A 16,395-nucleotide genomic window follows, 5' to 3' on the forward strand; every position below is an offset into this window, starting at 1 on the left:
TCTTTGAATTTTCCTCGGAATTATCTACACACTAATCGAGTCAGTACGGTTTTACCGAGTTTTTGAATTGCGGAACTGTTCGGTAAAAGTTTAAAAATCTGTGGAAAATTTATTAGTGAGAATATTTGTTGTGAACTTGTACATACTTAGTTCTGTTAACCCCATTTAATGAAAGAAAATAAAATTGGTCGATTTTATTGATTCCTTACGGATAACGGTCATTTGAATTTTTACCGACTTTTTCAGCAATTCAAAAACCCAGTAAAAAAATACTCCTCCCAAAAATACTCCTGTAAAAAAAAATTTAGTGTGTAGGGATTCACCTCAGTAAGAAACCCTTTGGAAAGATTCTCAAAAGTTTAATTGAATTCATTTCCTTTTGAATCTCTTTTCTTCCCTTGGAACTCTACTCACATTGAAAGTCTCCTAAGAATGACTTTGCAGCTTCCTTATATTTCTCCTCATAATTTGTTTCACAAACTCTACTGGAATTCTTTTCCCAATTCCTTGAAGATTTCCTGGAGTTATTCTCAGATTTAATTATAATCCTCCTTTTAGCATCCCCTATAAGTATTCTCTAAAAATGTATGGTCCGGATTTGTTTTCTCCCACAAACTTCATTCAATTATCCTCAGAATGCCCTTGACGTTTTCCTCTGAAGTTCATAGGAGATCTGCTCTTCATGAATGTATATGAGTATTAATTTAAATTATCTTTGATTTCAATTCAGGATTTTCTTGAAATTCTACCCAAAACTATCTCAACCTTCACATGAAATCTAAAATTTCTCAGACCTTCTGAGGGTCTAGTATACGAGAGGAGCGGATTCAAATCACCGGCTGTGCTAGGCTATGTTGTATTCCATCACACACCAACCAACCGGTGATTTCTAGCAACACTGTCAATGTAATCAAGGTAGGCGCTGCTCAATTGGCTCTGGCTTTGACAGTTCGTTTGGCCCAAAGCCATCCAGGCCGCTCTTCTACTATACTGTTTATTTATAGACTACATAGAGTAAATGTCGGCTTCGGCATCCATTGACTGTATTTGGCAACCAAAATATAAACAAGGTGTCACTGTATTTTCCCACTTCGCTGAACGTATTCACACGATTCCTTAGTTTTTCAGTTTCAATCTGATTCAGTTTTACGACGGAGTAATCCCGTTATACCATATTTTTCTTTAAATGAAATATGTGCACTAAAAAATGCAGCTGATTTCGAGTTGCCGATGATAGAACAGCTGGTTAACACGCAGTTCAAATTGAAAGGCTACCGAAAAAAAGAAACTGCCGACAATAGTCACACTCATCTTCGAAGTTTAGAGCGTTGTAAAAATGCTTTACAACAATTTCGGACAATAAAGCTCGATTCAAAGTAAATCTGGACGCACGGTTTAATACACCACCGCGCCCCTGGTGGTTGGAACAAAAAACCTTTGACAGACATTTGTTGATGTTTCATTGACGAAGAAATTGGTGAAAAGTTTTTCTCGATTGATCGGCGCATCCCGAAATTACTGATCATGGAACTTGATAAAAGGAAAATTAATTGTGCACAAACATCTAGAGAACCCTTCGTGGTCTGCCTCAAAAATAGCAAAAGTGTTAAAATTCCCAAAGTCAACGGTGAGTCTTGTAATCAAACGTTACAAGGATACTCTGAGTGTTGGACAAAAAGGTTTTGCGGTACGTGAAAAGCAACCCAGGTTTCCATACGTGATTTGGCAAAGAAATACGATTTCAACTTTTCCACCGTGCGTAACATCCTTTCAAAAGAAGGATATAAGTCTTTTTGTGCCAGTAAACATCCGAATCGCTCCCTGAAACAAAATTTAGTGGCCAAAAAGCGAGCACGATTATTATACGAACGAGTTTTGACGAAATTTGATGGCTGTATTGTAATGGATGACGAAACATATGTCAAAATGGATCGGTCGTGGGGATGTCCCTTCCAGGTATACATTTGTTATTGCTGATAAGCTTGCTCGGAAACTAATGATTTGGCAAGGAATCTGCCGTTGTGGCCTTAAAACCAAGGTTTTCATCACATCTCACACAATGACGACGAAGGTTTACATTAAAGAGCGTCTGAAAAAAACGGATTTTACCCTTCATTCGGCAACACAAGACTTACGTTATGTTTTGGCCGGATCTAGCCAGCTGCCACTACTCTAAGGAGGTACTAGAATGATATGCTACAAACAATGTTAATTTCTTCGCCAAAGAGATTAATCCTCCGTTTTGCCTTGAGTTCAGACCGATCGAAAAATATTGGGCAATTGTCAAGCGAAAACTTTGAGGATGTGGTAAAGAAGTGACAAATGCACAACAAATGCGTTTAAAGTGGAATAAGTTCGCCGCTACAGTGTCACCAGTGACTGTGCAGATCATGATGGCATCGATCACAAGTAAAGTGCGACAGTTCGTTCGAAACGGTGAAATGCAATAACTCGTTATATATCGTTTGAAAGCTGAATAAATACCCTTGTGTTTGACCTTTTGATCAACCGTGTATGTTGTTTAATTCTTGAGTTATGATCTCTCTTGCGTTTGTAAAATCCACAAGTATAAGTGCAGAGCTCGGGGTTAATTATAAATATTAGTGCAAGAAAATCTTTGAATTAACCCAAACAATAACCCATTTTTCTCTGTAAATCTTTCAGCTATAGTCACGGCGCCCCAGGTTGGTCCAGATCCGGCTTCCATCACCTGCCCATCCTGCCAGAAGCACATCGTTACCCGACTGGATTTCGAAACTTCGACCAAAACGCACATCTTTGCTGGACTGCTTTGCCTATTTATGTAAGTATTTTGATAGCACACTACAGAATTAAGAAGCCGGCAACGGTCTAGTGCCAATAGATTGCGTAACTGAGACCGAAGTTAAATAAAAGAAAGAAGTACAGAATTAAGCGTTGCATCGAAAGATCGTGATTCAGATTATGTTTTCCGAATTAACACATAATAGGAAATGTTGCAAAATATAGAGTGCAGTGCGTGTGTTAATATATATATATATATATAGGGGAAATGGATGTAATGTCGGCCTAATTGCCTCTAATTTGGGCCCATACATAAATTCAGAAATCGACTAAATTTTCAATAGCGACCAAAAATATCCATTAGTACCATCCCAATGATGCGTTCATTTTGATAATATTGAGAAATAGCAGATTTTTTAGTGATGGGCCCAATCTTAGATAGATAGGCCAACATTTCAGCCATTTCCCCTATAATAATATTATAATATTTGTTTATCGAGGCTGAAACAACGAAAACTGCTGTAACAACTTTCATAGCAAAGCCTAATGTGTTATCTACCAACTTTGCCAGCAAAGGTTGAATATTCAAAGTGGTTTTATTAAAGTTTGACTTTGTTTCATGCTCGAAAAAAAAAGTGAAGAATTTTAAAGTATTTGTTCTACGAACTTTCCATCCATATGATATAAAAATGTGTCGTCTACGGCATAATGTTCCTTATACTGTTCTATAAATTTCGTTCAAACATAGTGTTTGTGTAGATTCCATAGATTGAGCGATAAAAATCAGAAAAGAGGTTGTTATAGCTGAATTTCACAATACAACAGATCCAATACAAGTTTCAATTAGATTGACAGAACATAGTTGCATTGTTTTTCAATGACCGATGACTGTTACATTGATAGATTATTAGATTATTATTAGTTTAGATCGATTAGGTTTGTAGTGCTGCCATACTCCGGACAGAGGGGTGACGCTGCGTGTCTGAACCGATGCAGCTATTACCTGAAGCAGCCGTGGCCAGACAGAAACTGCTTTAGGTGGAAGTTGACTTCTCCGTGTTTTCTGTACACCCAGGTCGAAAGAATTGGTATTAGTCTATGTGTCCATGCACCGTTCACCACCGTGTTCTCCTGGCTTCTTTCCACCTGTAACACTCGCTTTCACCCACCAGTATGATGCCGATAGGGATCATTTCGATGATAACGCATACTGCTTCCGACGAGATGGTTCTGTACGCACTCACGACTCGCCTGGCCATGATCCGGAACGTACTGCTCAGTTTCCTTTGGTTCTACTTGGTTTCCAGCTCTCCATACCTCAGCCTTGACGACGACGCAATGGCAAGAACACACCTCTTGCTACTGATGTGACCAGAGTTGTTCGGCATGATCGCGCCTTCGAAGCCTTCTCACAGGCATACTCGATGTGGCTGTTGAAGTTTTGCCGGTCATCGATCATCACTCCCAGATATTTCAACACGCGCTGCGAGGCTATGGCGTGCTCCCCGACGGGGATTTCTGTGTTTTGGTGGGTTATCTGCAGAGTTGCGACCTATCACAATCACGATCATCAAACAGCTGATGGTACTAACGCTTTGTACATTCCTATCAATGTGCTCGTCGAAGCTCTCTCCATGACCATCCATCAAGTTGACGAAAGAAGTAAAAAGCAACTGGTGAATGTCGTCTTCGGTCATTCGTCGATCTGGTCATTCCCTACAATCACGACACTCATCTGTGCTCGTTTTGAAGCAGTTGCTACTTTGCTTGCTCATGTGTGAGTGTGTTGGTGAGTGAGCCCAACAGCTTCCGTTTGATGTTGCCTGATTTATTTGTAACTCACACAGTCACGCCTGCCGAGACAAACTTGGAATGCGTAGGCATTGTTTTCATTTCCGTCTGTCGTTTCGCTTCTTCTCATGATCGTACTGCAGAAGTCTTCACTGTTTTCGTTGTGCTTTTCATCATCAGCAGCGAGTGTAACGTTTTGCTTGTAAGCAGCGACCATTACTGGTGATTGTTGTTTGCCATGGCTCTACCATTCACTGCGTGACAAAACGTTCTGTCAGCGATAGTCGGTTGATGCGTAGACGAGTGTCACGTGAGTGTCATGATATTTTGCATCACTGGTTATCTGCAGCTTCGCTCCTTGCATCCAGTTACCAATCATGTCAATCGCCTCGGTCGCCAACATTTCCACCTCTTCCAACGATCTCAACTCCTTTGGGCAGCTTCAGCGTTAGCACGCCGCTGTACATCCCGTTCCAAAGTGTTTGTCCAAGGATGGAGCCTCCCGCTGTGATCCTAATCGATCTCTGTCCCATGTCTGTCTCATAGATCAGAACCCGGTTCTGGAAATAACTCCTCAGGATCCTGCACAGTAGGGTGGGGCTTATTTTTCAAAATCTTTCGGGGACACGTTTTCTCATGTGGAAAATGATTACTAGGGCCAAACGAACAACATATCCAAAAATGAGCGTTTTTCGTTAAGATTTAGAGAGAGAGTCCAATACATCGAACGAAGCTGATTTTCGAACAAGTCTAGTTAGTGTCCGTTTGGCGATATCTTTAACCATTTTCGAGATATACGGCATAGCAGGTTTGGACTTACACCCACAAATATGCTCTAGCGCAAACAGTATTCTTGGCAGTGCTACACAGAAAAAAAGTAGTTGAATATTACATCCAAATTGCTGCAACCAGGTCAATCCATCGGTTGTGTAATATAACGTTGTACGATGTACATCGATTTTGCGAACAAAATTACATCCATTGATGTAATATTGTATCTGATTTTTCTATTACACAATTAGTTCACATATCAGCTTGAATTACATTGATCGATATTACATTTTTTTTTATGTGTATATACAGTGAGCGTATGATTACGATACAGATCGAGCGAGAACGCGAGAGTGTGAGAGAGAGCGAGATAAGAGAGAGAGAGAATGATTGAATCTCGATGAACATTTCAAATGGTCCTATCTGCTTTGATCGATTCTCTTCATCGAATATCTCTTTTGATAACCACTGCTATGCAAACAGATTTCGCGCTAATTTTACAACATAGTTTGATAAAGGAGATTCTTATCTAGCATCCAACACGTCAAATACAATAGGGAAAGCTTTTACAGCTGAGCTATTAAGGGAAGAAAGCGAACAATGCAGATAGGACATTTTGAAATGCTTATCTAGAAATGTGTTCATTATATTTGTGTTAAATTTTATTAATCCTTAAAAACCAATTCTCGAATATGACCTCACTATGACGAATACTAATCAACAATAGTACTTTTCTTCAAGTCAGTAAGGTTTTTCTTGTTGAAGTTCACGTTTACAATAAGATTCTGAAAATTTTCGTTTTGAGTTACATTACGATTATAATCATGAATTTGACGGATAGCCCTTTCAGTAGGGTGGGGCTAATTTTTCAAAATCTTTCGGGGACACGTTTTCTCATGTGGAAAATGATTAATATGGCCAAATGAGGAACATATCAGGCATAACATTTGATAACGGCACAAAAGCATTTGTAAACAAACTTTCTAAGGCCCTTTACACGCGAACCAAAGTACGCTCACGCAAACCAACAACATTATCGGATAGGGGCAACTATCACCTTTCCGAAAGTGGTATTAGTTTGCGTGAGTGTACTTTGGTTCGCGTGTAAAGGGCCTTAAAAAGTTTGTTTACAAATGCTTTTGTGCCGTTATCAAATGTTATGCCCGATATCCAAAACTGAGCATTTTCATTAAAATTTAGAGGTGGCGCCAGAGGCCTAGCCCAAAAGAAATTTTTTTGCACACTTCCCAAGTAACAATTTCGGTTTTATAAGGGTTCTGTAGACCATGATTTAGACTAGTAGCATGCTTTAAAACCTCCATAAAACTTGAAATGTTACTTGGGTTGGTATCTAAGCGAGGGACTAGTTGGGCTTGCTGTATTCGATGAAAGTTTTCCCAACATAGAGCGACAGAATCTCGCACTGCCGATTCGATTGAAACCAGGAGGTAAGAAACCACAGAGAAAGCGGGATCTACCATTCAAAGACTTGTTGAAAGCAACTTTTTCACGTTAAGCAACAGCAAACACAGCAAAATTGTTTGATACACTAGGTATGAACAGCAGTTTCCTCACTGTCCCTGTATCGTCCTGGATCAAGAATAAAGCCCATATTCATGGTATGAACATTGTCGATAATTTGAAAGTCGTAAACGACCACGCTGAAAGTGTTATCCGGCAAATTCATGATTATAATCGTAATGTAACTCAAAACGAAGAAAGTTTCCAGAATCTTATTGTAAACGTTAACTTCCACAAGAAAAACCTAACTGACTTGAAGAAAAGTACTATTTTTGATAAGTATTCGTCATACTGAGGTCATATTCGAGAATTGGATTTTATGGATTAATACATTTTCGAACAAATATATTGAACACATTTAATTTATCACTCGCGTTCTCGCTCGATCTGTATCGTACTCATGCGCTCACTGCATCTAGCACTGCCAAGAATACTGTTTGCGCTAGATCATATTCGTGGGTGTAAGTCCAAACCTTCTATGCCGTATATCTCAAAAATGGTCCACACGGAGTGCTTTAACGAAAAGATCCTTGTCGAAAGCCTTCGTCTTCCACTTCCGGTTCTAAAGTTCGACGGACTGCAAAAAGTGACGTCGATAATGGATTCCCGGCGATCTCTGCGAAAAATGCTGCTGGTGCCTTCGTTGGACAGCATAACTTACAGCCTTGACAGAGCTTCCAGCAGACTGTTCCCTCTTGCATTGGAACATCTACTTCCCCACTACCGGTCTTCGTCCGATCAGCTCTTCGGTAAGGCCATCCAGCATCTCAGGGAACTGCTCCATCGTCCCACTCGGGGGTGCGCAGCAACTCTATTTGAAGATTTCGTTAATTTTGGCGATCACGAAACTTCCGTATGAGCTTTTTGAATGTGGTATCTGCCCATAACGTTTATTGCAGCCATCCCTGCTTTATATGCCACTGAGTTACCGTTATTGGGAGGGACTCGATACAGCTCCGCAATGCTTGCAACGTCGCACTTTGTTTCTGTTGTCGACTGCCACAACAGTTACTGTTCAGTGTCGCAATGATTGATGTCTATTTGGGTAACCTCCATTTCTGTTAGCCTGCCATCGCCTATTTGTATGCCAGACATTTGAAGCCAGATCATGCACCTTGGTTGCTTCGTGCAGCCTCTTGCAATGTGACCTATCTCTCCACATTTCCTGCAAAGATCAGATCTGTCAGAGCCATTGCAGTTCGTCGCCTGGTGACCGAAACCCATGCGCTTGAAGCATCGCTCCAGTTGCTTGGTAACCCGAGGAGTAGCTTTCAGCGAGTAGTTTGTAGTGATCTCGTCCAGATCCCTGCACTGTCCACCACTGTATCCTGGGCTAGAGCTCTTAGGCTCGTCCCTTCGCCAAGAGACTTTTCGACGAGCTCCTTGAAGGTTGAGCTCTTGTTCTAAGGATCTTTCTTCAGCTCAAGAGCATATCGCCTTTCTGGTAGTGCTGGGACTCGTATTATCCGGATATTTTTTTTTTAATTTTATTAAATTATGGCAATTAACAGATCTGCCATTCCACAAGAGGGTAACATGGGAAACCTAGAGTCAGTGTATAATGAGTCACGCCAAGAGTGAAGCCAAGTCTACCTATTGAACTGTCAAACCAGCTACCTATCGTGCAAAGTAAACAAGCATTACGATGCTATGAAAGGTCCACGAAAGGTATTGCAATTAAATATAAAATATAATCGAAGAAATGATCATAAACACACAGTGAGCATTTACATTTGTCATGCGATACGTTTTGTAATGGTCAGTAATGAGAATTTCTACTGTTTTTCGTTAAGATAAATTGACAAAATCACTAATTTAATGATGCACTACAGTCGTTATTTTTTTTCCTCGCTAGAAGTCATTTTAAGTTGATGCAGAAGTCCTCTGTTGCCAAGTGAAAAGAAAGGGAATCTTTCGAAAACCGAGATGCGAGTTGAACTGTTTTTCTCTTGGCGTGACTCATTATACACCGACTCTAGAAACAACTTTTTGACAAATATTTAGAACAGTAAAAAAGAAAACTGTTAAAGGAGGAATAAATTTGAAATTTCACTATCCGGATATCCGGATAGTTACTATTCGCATGATAACCATCTCAACGTTTTCTCAATTAATTTTATTTCAATATTGGGCACTAGAAAACATGATATTCTGTGTACTGAATATCAATTCAACGATATTTCATTTGTCTGAAAGTAATTTTATTGCAAAAAAAAACCGAAGTGTCCGGATAGTTGAGGTCTCAACTCTACTTTCTGGGTACACCTGGTTTTCACCACGTTCTCTCCTAGTTCCTTCCATTCCGGATCCTCTCGAACCTTCCGGAGGAGTGCTGCGTACGTCGTTTTGTTCTTTGCTTCAACCATCAGAGCATCGCCCTTACTTCGCTTCTGACGAAGCCTGTATTTCTCCTTGTTCTGTTCATCTTTCTTCTTCACTGCTTTTCCCTTCCATTTTTTTCACTTCTCCTTCGGCTTCTCGACGGTTGTTCTTGAGTTTTTTTTTTGAACTCCTCTTGCTATCCTGGAGTTTCCCTTTTCCTCTTATCCGAGCGTGAATTTCGTTGCTTTCTCCTCGGCAGTCCCGGCTCTCGTCCTCAGCGCAACCTGTTCACGTTCGGCAGCAATCGTGGCGGATTTGATGCCCGTCACCATTTCTTTTATTGTCTTGTGGACGTGGCTTTTATCCTTGACGAAGTCATGGAGTTCATTGATCCCCCTCCTGACCTCCATCATGTTGGTCTTCCCAAGCTGCAGTCCTTTTGGATTTCGGTGTGAACATCTGAGACATCATTCAAGAAGGTGTCATCCTTCTTTACTCTTAGAATAGCACGACTGTCAGCCCTGTAGCGTGGTATCCAATCCAGGCCGAGTCGTGTCCATTATTCCATGCCGTGTCCAGTATGCCGTAATAAGGAGCTTACTGGCGTCGATCCCAATGTACCGGGGTCACTCCTGTGGGTTGACGGAGCATTTCCTCTCTATCGTCGTGCTATGGTTACCGCACCAGTTTTTGCTCCGCACCTCCCCCACCTCCCCCCATGGGTTAGGAACATGTGAGGCCCAGAGCTAGATAAGCGCTCCTTCCAGGTGTCTGCAACGGTAAAATGATACAAATATGGTGCATTCAGTGGAACATTTTCCGCTGTCAAAGTGTTTCGACTGTTTTAATCAATGCGCAAATACGAGTGGCGTGATAAGATAAATGCGATAAAAGTCCACAAATAGCAGTCACAGGAGAATTGAGGGGCGAACACGGGAATTTGCAGATAAGATATCGTGCGCATATCTCCGAAAGTGATACATGCGAACTGAGCATGGCTCAAAGTATTTCAAGCTCTGATTCAAGAATTCAAGGAAGTTTTCCCCTTTGCAAAGTCGATTCACTCGTACTCAGTTCTACGAATTACTATTCTAATAATATGTCATTACTCATCTCGACGAACACTTCCATCATTCATGGTTGTTTGGTTCTACTCGATGGCGCGGATGACACGTGAGCCACATTCGCAATTCAAAAAGCGATCCATTCTCATGACCTGTTCACTATATAGAGAGTCTACTATTAGTCTTTCAACTGTGGCACATTCTACCCTACTAGACAATACCGACGCGAGTGCGATAAACTTGCTAATTCAATTAGAATTTAAATCTTTGAAAGACGTGGAGTGGATAGGTCCCGCTGCAAAAGCACGTGCCCATCACGGTTGATCCATACCAACAGGTGTGAACTCACACTCATCATCGTTTTCTAACCAGAAAATCGAGATGTTCATTTTACATCCCCTTCAGTGATTTGAATTTTATGAGTTTTGAAATAATATTTAAATTTATTAAAATGAGAATCAAGTTATTGAACCTACATACATACTAATCAAATAATTTTATTAACTTTCCAGTTGCTGGCCCTGTTTCTGGATTCCATATGTGATAGACTCGTGCAAGAATGCCAACCACTACTGTCCCAACTGCGGTGCCTACATCGGAACATACCGGGGATAACTTTCGACCAAGCCTATCGAATAATTTTGGAAATGAGGGACGAACTATGATATCATCAGTTGATACACAACATCGAGAATCACAATTAGAAAATCGTACCGTGACACCTAAGACACGGTATTTTGCATTTAAAAGCACACTGAGTTCGGTACGAGCCCCTGTGAAAAGATTGATATGAATTTTATGTGTAGAACAATTCAAGTCTGGCAACTTACAACAATCAGTGTGAGAAATAATTGTTAAAGTTCACCCTAATTCCACAAAATAAAAATTGGAAAATGTATAAATACTTCAGTGACGATCTACAAGTATAAATTACACGTAATCAAACAATTTCAATTTGGTGGACATGAAAGCCACATGATAGCTGTGTTATGTATTAATAGAGTAATGCTGGTAAATAAAAAGCCATATTTAAATGAACTGGGTCATATCATGTATCTCGCTGAATGACCGGATTATCTTAATTTTTCCGAAAAAAAAAAACCGATAACCATCAAGTACCTTTACAAACCACCCCAATTATGGAGCTCTGAGTGTGGCACCCAATGTTAATAAATCACTTAGGAATCAAAGAAGTCGTTAAATGGTAATGCTTCAACACGTTTTGTTTTTTTCTGATGGGGTTGTGTCATTTCGCCGAAGGACATTTCGCCGAACGGGTCATTTTGCCGAATTTCAATCAGGAATCAATATACAATTAAAATGAATTTGGAACGCATTCAAATAAAAGCTATAATAAAGTAATCCTATTGATGTTTGTGAATGCTATTGCTAGAAAAGGAATAAGAATTAGAATATGCATTGGATAAGATATTTGAATAGATCGAAATGCTTGTTGAAATGAGCTAAATAAAATTTTAATTCAAGATCTGCCTTACAGCCGATAACACTAGTTTCAAGTTTTTATTTAAGAATAGACACCAATATTTCGTCTTGGAAAAAAGAATTTCATACAATGAAAGTGAAGCTTTGCCAAAATAAGGAACGACAGTAATGGTTAAATGTTTTGAACAAACTTTCAAAAATAAAATGCTGGTGGATGGTCAAATGACTAGTGACCAATTCCACGCCAAATCGGTCAGTCACCAAACTTGACTATCTTCGATCTGGATGATACTTGGCACATATTTTCAGTATGATAGACCAAGTATTTTCCGCAGGAGAGGAGACCCTTTTGACTCAAGGGTAATTTTTGAAAAGGGGCGATGTGTTTTTGCACACATACTTAAAAAAAATGTAGTTCGAAAACAGTTGGTTGTAGAAAAAAATTTACTAAAAAGAAGTTGTAGGAAGCTAATAAGGCTCGTTTTTTTTACAAAAAAATAAAAATAAACCTCAAAATTCAAAAAACAAAAAAAAACGTATTTTTGATTTTTTTTTATATTTTTTTAATAAAAACTTGAATAGAAAGCAGAAGTTCTAAAAACAACTCCAGGATGGACAAACTTTTAATAAAAACGTTTTTCTAAGAGCAACTTTTGAGGCATTTTTGAAACTTTCATTATTTACGGCAAAATGTTAAGTTTGATGTCAGTATATGATTATAAAAATCATTTCTAACGATAGTGCTCAAATCGATAAACTTCCTAAATATAACCGTTTTCGAGATATTTCAAATTTACTTTCATCATTATCATTTTTTTTTTGTATAAAATATGCCCTTTTCCTAAGTTATACGTGATTGTCCATCAAATATGATAAGTTTTGCAAGATATGCAAGTACGGTAACCAACTTGAATTGGACCCCTACCTATTTTGGACCCTTTTCATATATTTTCCTCGCTTACTGTCTAGTTTCTTCAAATTCATCTGGGTTGATGTTGTAATTACATTCTTTCAATTACTTGCTATGTCTCAAGATTATTAGTTCACCTCAAATTGCTTACAATTGCTCAATTTAAGCAGTTTTAGAAAATGTTATCGAAAAAGTTTCATGTTTCGACGTTTGTCAAGAGGAATCGGCGTTAGTGTACTTGTTTTAAATTTGGGCAAAATATACAATTCAATGATTTTTTTTTATCAAATCAGTTTATCTGACTTTGGAAGATGTATTTCACGTGTTTATAAAGATTTCACCTTAAGATTTTACTTAAAAAGTATTAATTAAAAAATGTCCAAAAAAGATCGTAAAAAAATGTTACCAACTTATTTTGGACACTTATCAAATGAGAATCATCAAAAGAGCGACAAAAAAAATTCCGGTTGGTCGATCGTGCTATTATCTCAGATTTCTGATTAAATTGGTAAGTAAATCAATCAAAATTATATGAATTCATTGTTTTTAAATATATTTCTTGTTTATCAGGCGATTCAAAATGGGAAAAACGGCAAAACACATAGAGTGGACCACTCTGAGTTTTCCTAGTTCCTAGTTTTCCACAAAAGTTTTCCTATCTCCCAAACGCATTTAACTAAGGGGCTGTTCATAAACTACGTAGACGCTTTAGGGGGGTTAGAGCGCTTGGCAGATGTCTACGGTCCATACATTTTTTTAAAAATCTCTCAATAATCGTCTACGTAGTTTATGAACAGCCCATACAAAAAATAATATGGACTGCAAGCATAGAGTCAGGTCTCCGTATTAAGATTTACTTCTGAATGATTTTTTTTTATGGTATGATCAGTTGTTTCCTTTTGTTATATTATATTTCCTCCGTTACTCACGCCAACTTTTGTAACACGAGTACTCACGCGTTGTACTTTGTACAACAGTGTGAGTTTTCCATTTCCATTTTGCAGCCGAGCTACCAATCGATCTGAAATCAACGAGTATTCCTCAAAAAACTTGCTTTTAACTAAACAAGCTAAATATTTATTAGAGTTAACCCCCAAAATATGCGGATAATAGAGAAAATGTAAATGGAAACCGCGTAAATGGTGTCCATACTACGAGGGTTCTGACTTAATTGGTTACAACATGGAATATCTCGAGATCCTGACCAGTTAGAAAGTTACTGTCTTTGCCAAAGTAGTTCTAGAGATCATAACCTTTTTGCTGGTGGACAGTAGTTCAAAATTTACTCACTACATAGCGCTAGTATACATGTGAAGTTCTCGCATGTGATATATCTCGAAATCCTGACCAGATAGAAAGTTACTGTCTTCGAAAAAGTTGTTCAGGAATTCAAAGCCTATAGTTCAGAATTTTTTCACTATATGGTGCTAGTATATACGTGAAATTCTCATATAAAATATCTCGAAATCCTGATCATATAAAAAGTTACTGTCTTCGGCAAAGTTGTTCAGGAAGTCAAGGCCTTTTTGCTGGTGGACTTAAGTTCAGAGTTTTCTCACTTTGCAACGCTAGTATACATGAGGAATTCTCGCATATAAAATATCTCTAGATCCTGACCAGACAGAAATTTACTGTCTTCGGCAAAGTTGTTCAGGATGTTAGGATCTTTTCGTTGGTGTACAGTAATTCAGAATTTTCCCTTTACGTGGCTCTAGTATGCGGGTCATTCAGAGATATTTTATATGCAAGGATTTTACGTGTCTTTCAACGTCACCTAGGGAGAAAATTATGTACTTTCCACCAACGATAGGGTTTGATCTCCTGGACAACTTTGCCGATTACAGTACATTTTTAGCAGGTCTTGAGATATATCATATGCGAGAATTGCACGTATATACTAGTACCATGAAGTGAAATATTCTGAACTACCGTCCACTAGCCAAAAGGCCTTGATCCCCTGAACAACTTTGCCCAAGACAGTAACATTCTATCTTGTCATGCTCTCTAGATATTTTATATGAGAGAATTTAACGTGTATACTAGAACTACATAGTGAGAAAATTCTGAACTATTCTACACCAAGCAATAGGCTTTGACCTCCTGAACAACTTTTTCAAAGACTAACTTTCTATTTGGTCAAGATCTCGAGATATATCATATGCGAGAAGTGTATATGTATACAAACGCCACGTGGTGAGAAAACTCTGAACTACTGTCTACAAGTCGAAAAGTCTTGACCCCCTGAACAAGTTTGCCCAATACAGTAACTTGTAACATGTGCATCAAACATGTCAGCAACTTCCCACGCTTGCTATATTTGCTGGTCTCATAAGTGGCACCATGCCGCGACGAGACAAGCTATTCCAAAAAACCTTTTTCAGTCATCGAACCCATTTGAGCAATGCAATGCATAAATGAGTTCGATGAATTGAACGAAACGCATTCAGCAATTCTCACCAAAAGGCAGAAGTGTCAAATAACACTTTGGTTCATTCTTTCCCACTCTTGGTATCGATCACCAACGATCGAGTAAATAGCGAAAATACATAGTGGCTTCAAGTGTCTCCATTCTCAGCACCATATGTAAAATATTGTTCAATAAAACATTCTTAGTTTAACTTTCGAAGCGAAAGGTTCGTTTTTAGTAACTGCAATATCACGTCATGAAAACGTCAAATGGCGAAATAGTGAAAACGTTAAATGGCTACCTGTGAACAGGGAACAGCCTTCTCCAAGAAGAACCAAAAATCGCAAATGTGTTGAGTGAATTGTTTGCTCAAAAGACAATCAAATCAAAAGTGCGCAAAATTATCCATGCTCGAAAAGCACAGAGTGTGCCAAAACTGCACTTCAAATACAGACCGTTTTTTTTTTTGGTCTTGCCAGTGACTATTAGTTCAGCTAAAGGATGGAAAAAGTGCAAAGTTCTTTCGGGCCATTTTTTCGGCCTTAAAGTGAAAAGCAATGGGAACAAAGCCGACCGATGTAATTAATTATCAAAGTGATTTTTTTTATAATTCGGCAAAGTGGCTGGACTTCGAACAATCGCAGTGAAAATTCGGAATGGTGACAGTGAAAGGTTAAAAATTACTATATCAAGTGAACATGGGAAACGAAAAGTCGTCCCCAAAAGTACAGAATAATGGTGATAAGGACACCACCATCATAAACAATCAAGAGTTCCATACGGAACTTCATGTGGACCATTCTAAGAAATTATGGTATATTACCATAATACTTACAATACAGATGCTCATAGTAGCATATAAAATCATACAGAAAAACATAAAGAAAAAAAATACTGCAAAGAGTTTCTAAATCAGTAGGCAGTGTGGAACATGTATGACTTTTAAAATGTGAACTGTGTCGTGTCAGTGAACTTTTAATTCGAGCGAAGTTACTGTAGAACAAAATAACGAATATGATCTACCATCATCGTCCAAAGCAGCAAAAGTGCGCGAAACAAATATTGAAGCCAGCAACGATCCGTCATCCTCGACACCCAACTGAATCAAAACATTGCCGTCGAGAAAAGTGAAGTAAATACGCAGCAGAAAATAAAACCGATGCCCCGCCGGAGCGCTATCGTTTGCATGGTGCAAACGCTGATGGAAATCCACAACAACGAGAACGTCCAGTACGAGTAACCCGCATGTAGATGAATCCAACCCTGGGAGACCGTCCATCAAACAACATTGAAGGTACTGACTAATGATTATCAAAGTGAAATTAGATAAACTTTTTTGTTTGTGATTCCTAGTATTGTTTATAAATGGGCATAGAAGAGGATAGATTTGAAATTGACGTTAA

General features: G+C 38.8%; 1 protein-coding gene across 1 annotated transcript in view; it reads left to right on the plus strand.

Annotated features, from left to right (window-relative positions):
- Positions 1-11,057, plus strand: part of LOC135714990 (lipopolysaccharide-induced tumor necrosis factor-alpha factor homolog) — a 43,770-nt gene extending 32,713 nt beyond the window's left edge. Inside the window, exons 3-4 of the mRNA XM_065238392.1 lie at positions 2,665-2,803; positions 10,745-11,057. Coding sequence (XP_065094464.1) covers positions 2,665-2,803; positions 10,745-10,847 — 242 coding nt within the window. The 3' untranslated portion in view covers positions 10,848-11,057. The remainder of the gene's footprint in view (positions 1-2,664; positions 2,804-10,744) is intronic.
- The last annotated feature ends 5,338 nt before the right edge of the window (positions 11,058-16,395 follow it).

This window comes from Ochlerotatus camptorhynchus, unplaced genomic scaffold, assembly GCF_037179485.1.
Source record: "Ochlerotatus camptorhynchus isolate MF236.1 unplaced genomic scaffold, CSIRO-AGI_Acam_v1.1 ptg000772l, whole genome shotgun sequence".
Classification (NCBI taxonomy): domain Eukaryota; kingdom Metazoa; phylum Arthropoda; class Insecta; order Diptera; family Culicidae; genus Ochlerotatus; species Ochlerotatus camptorhynchus.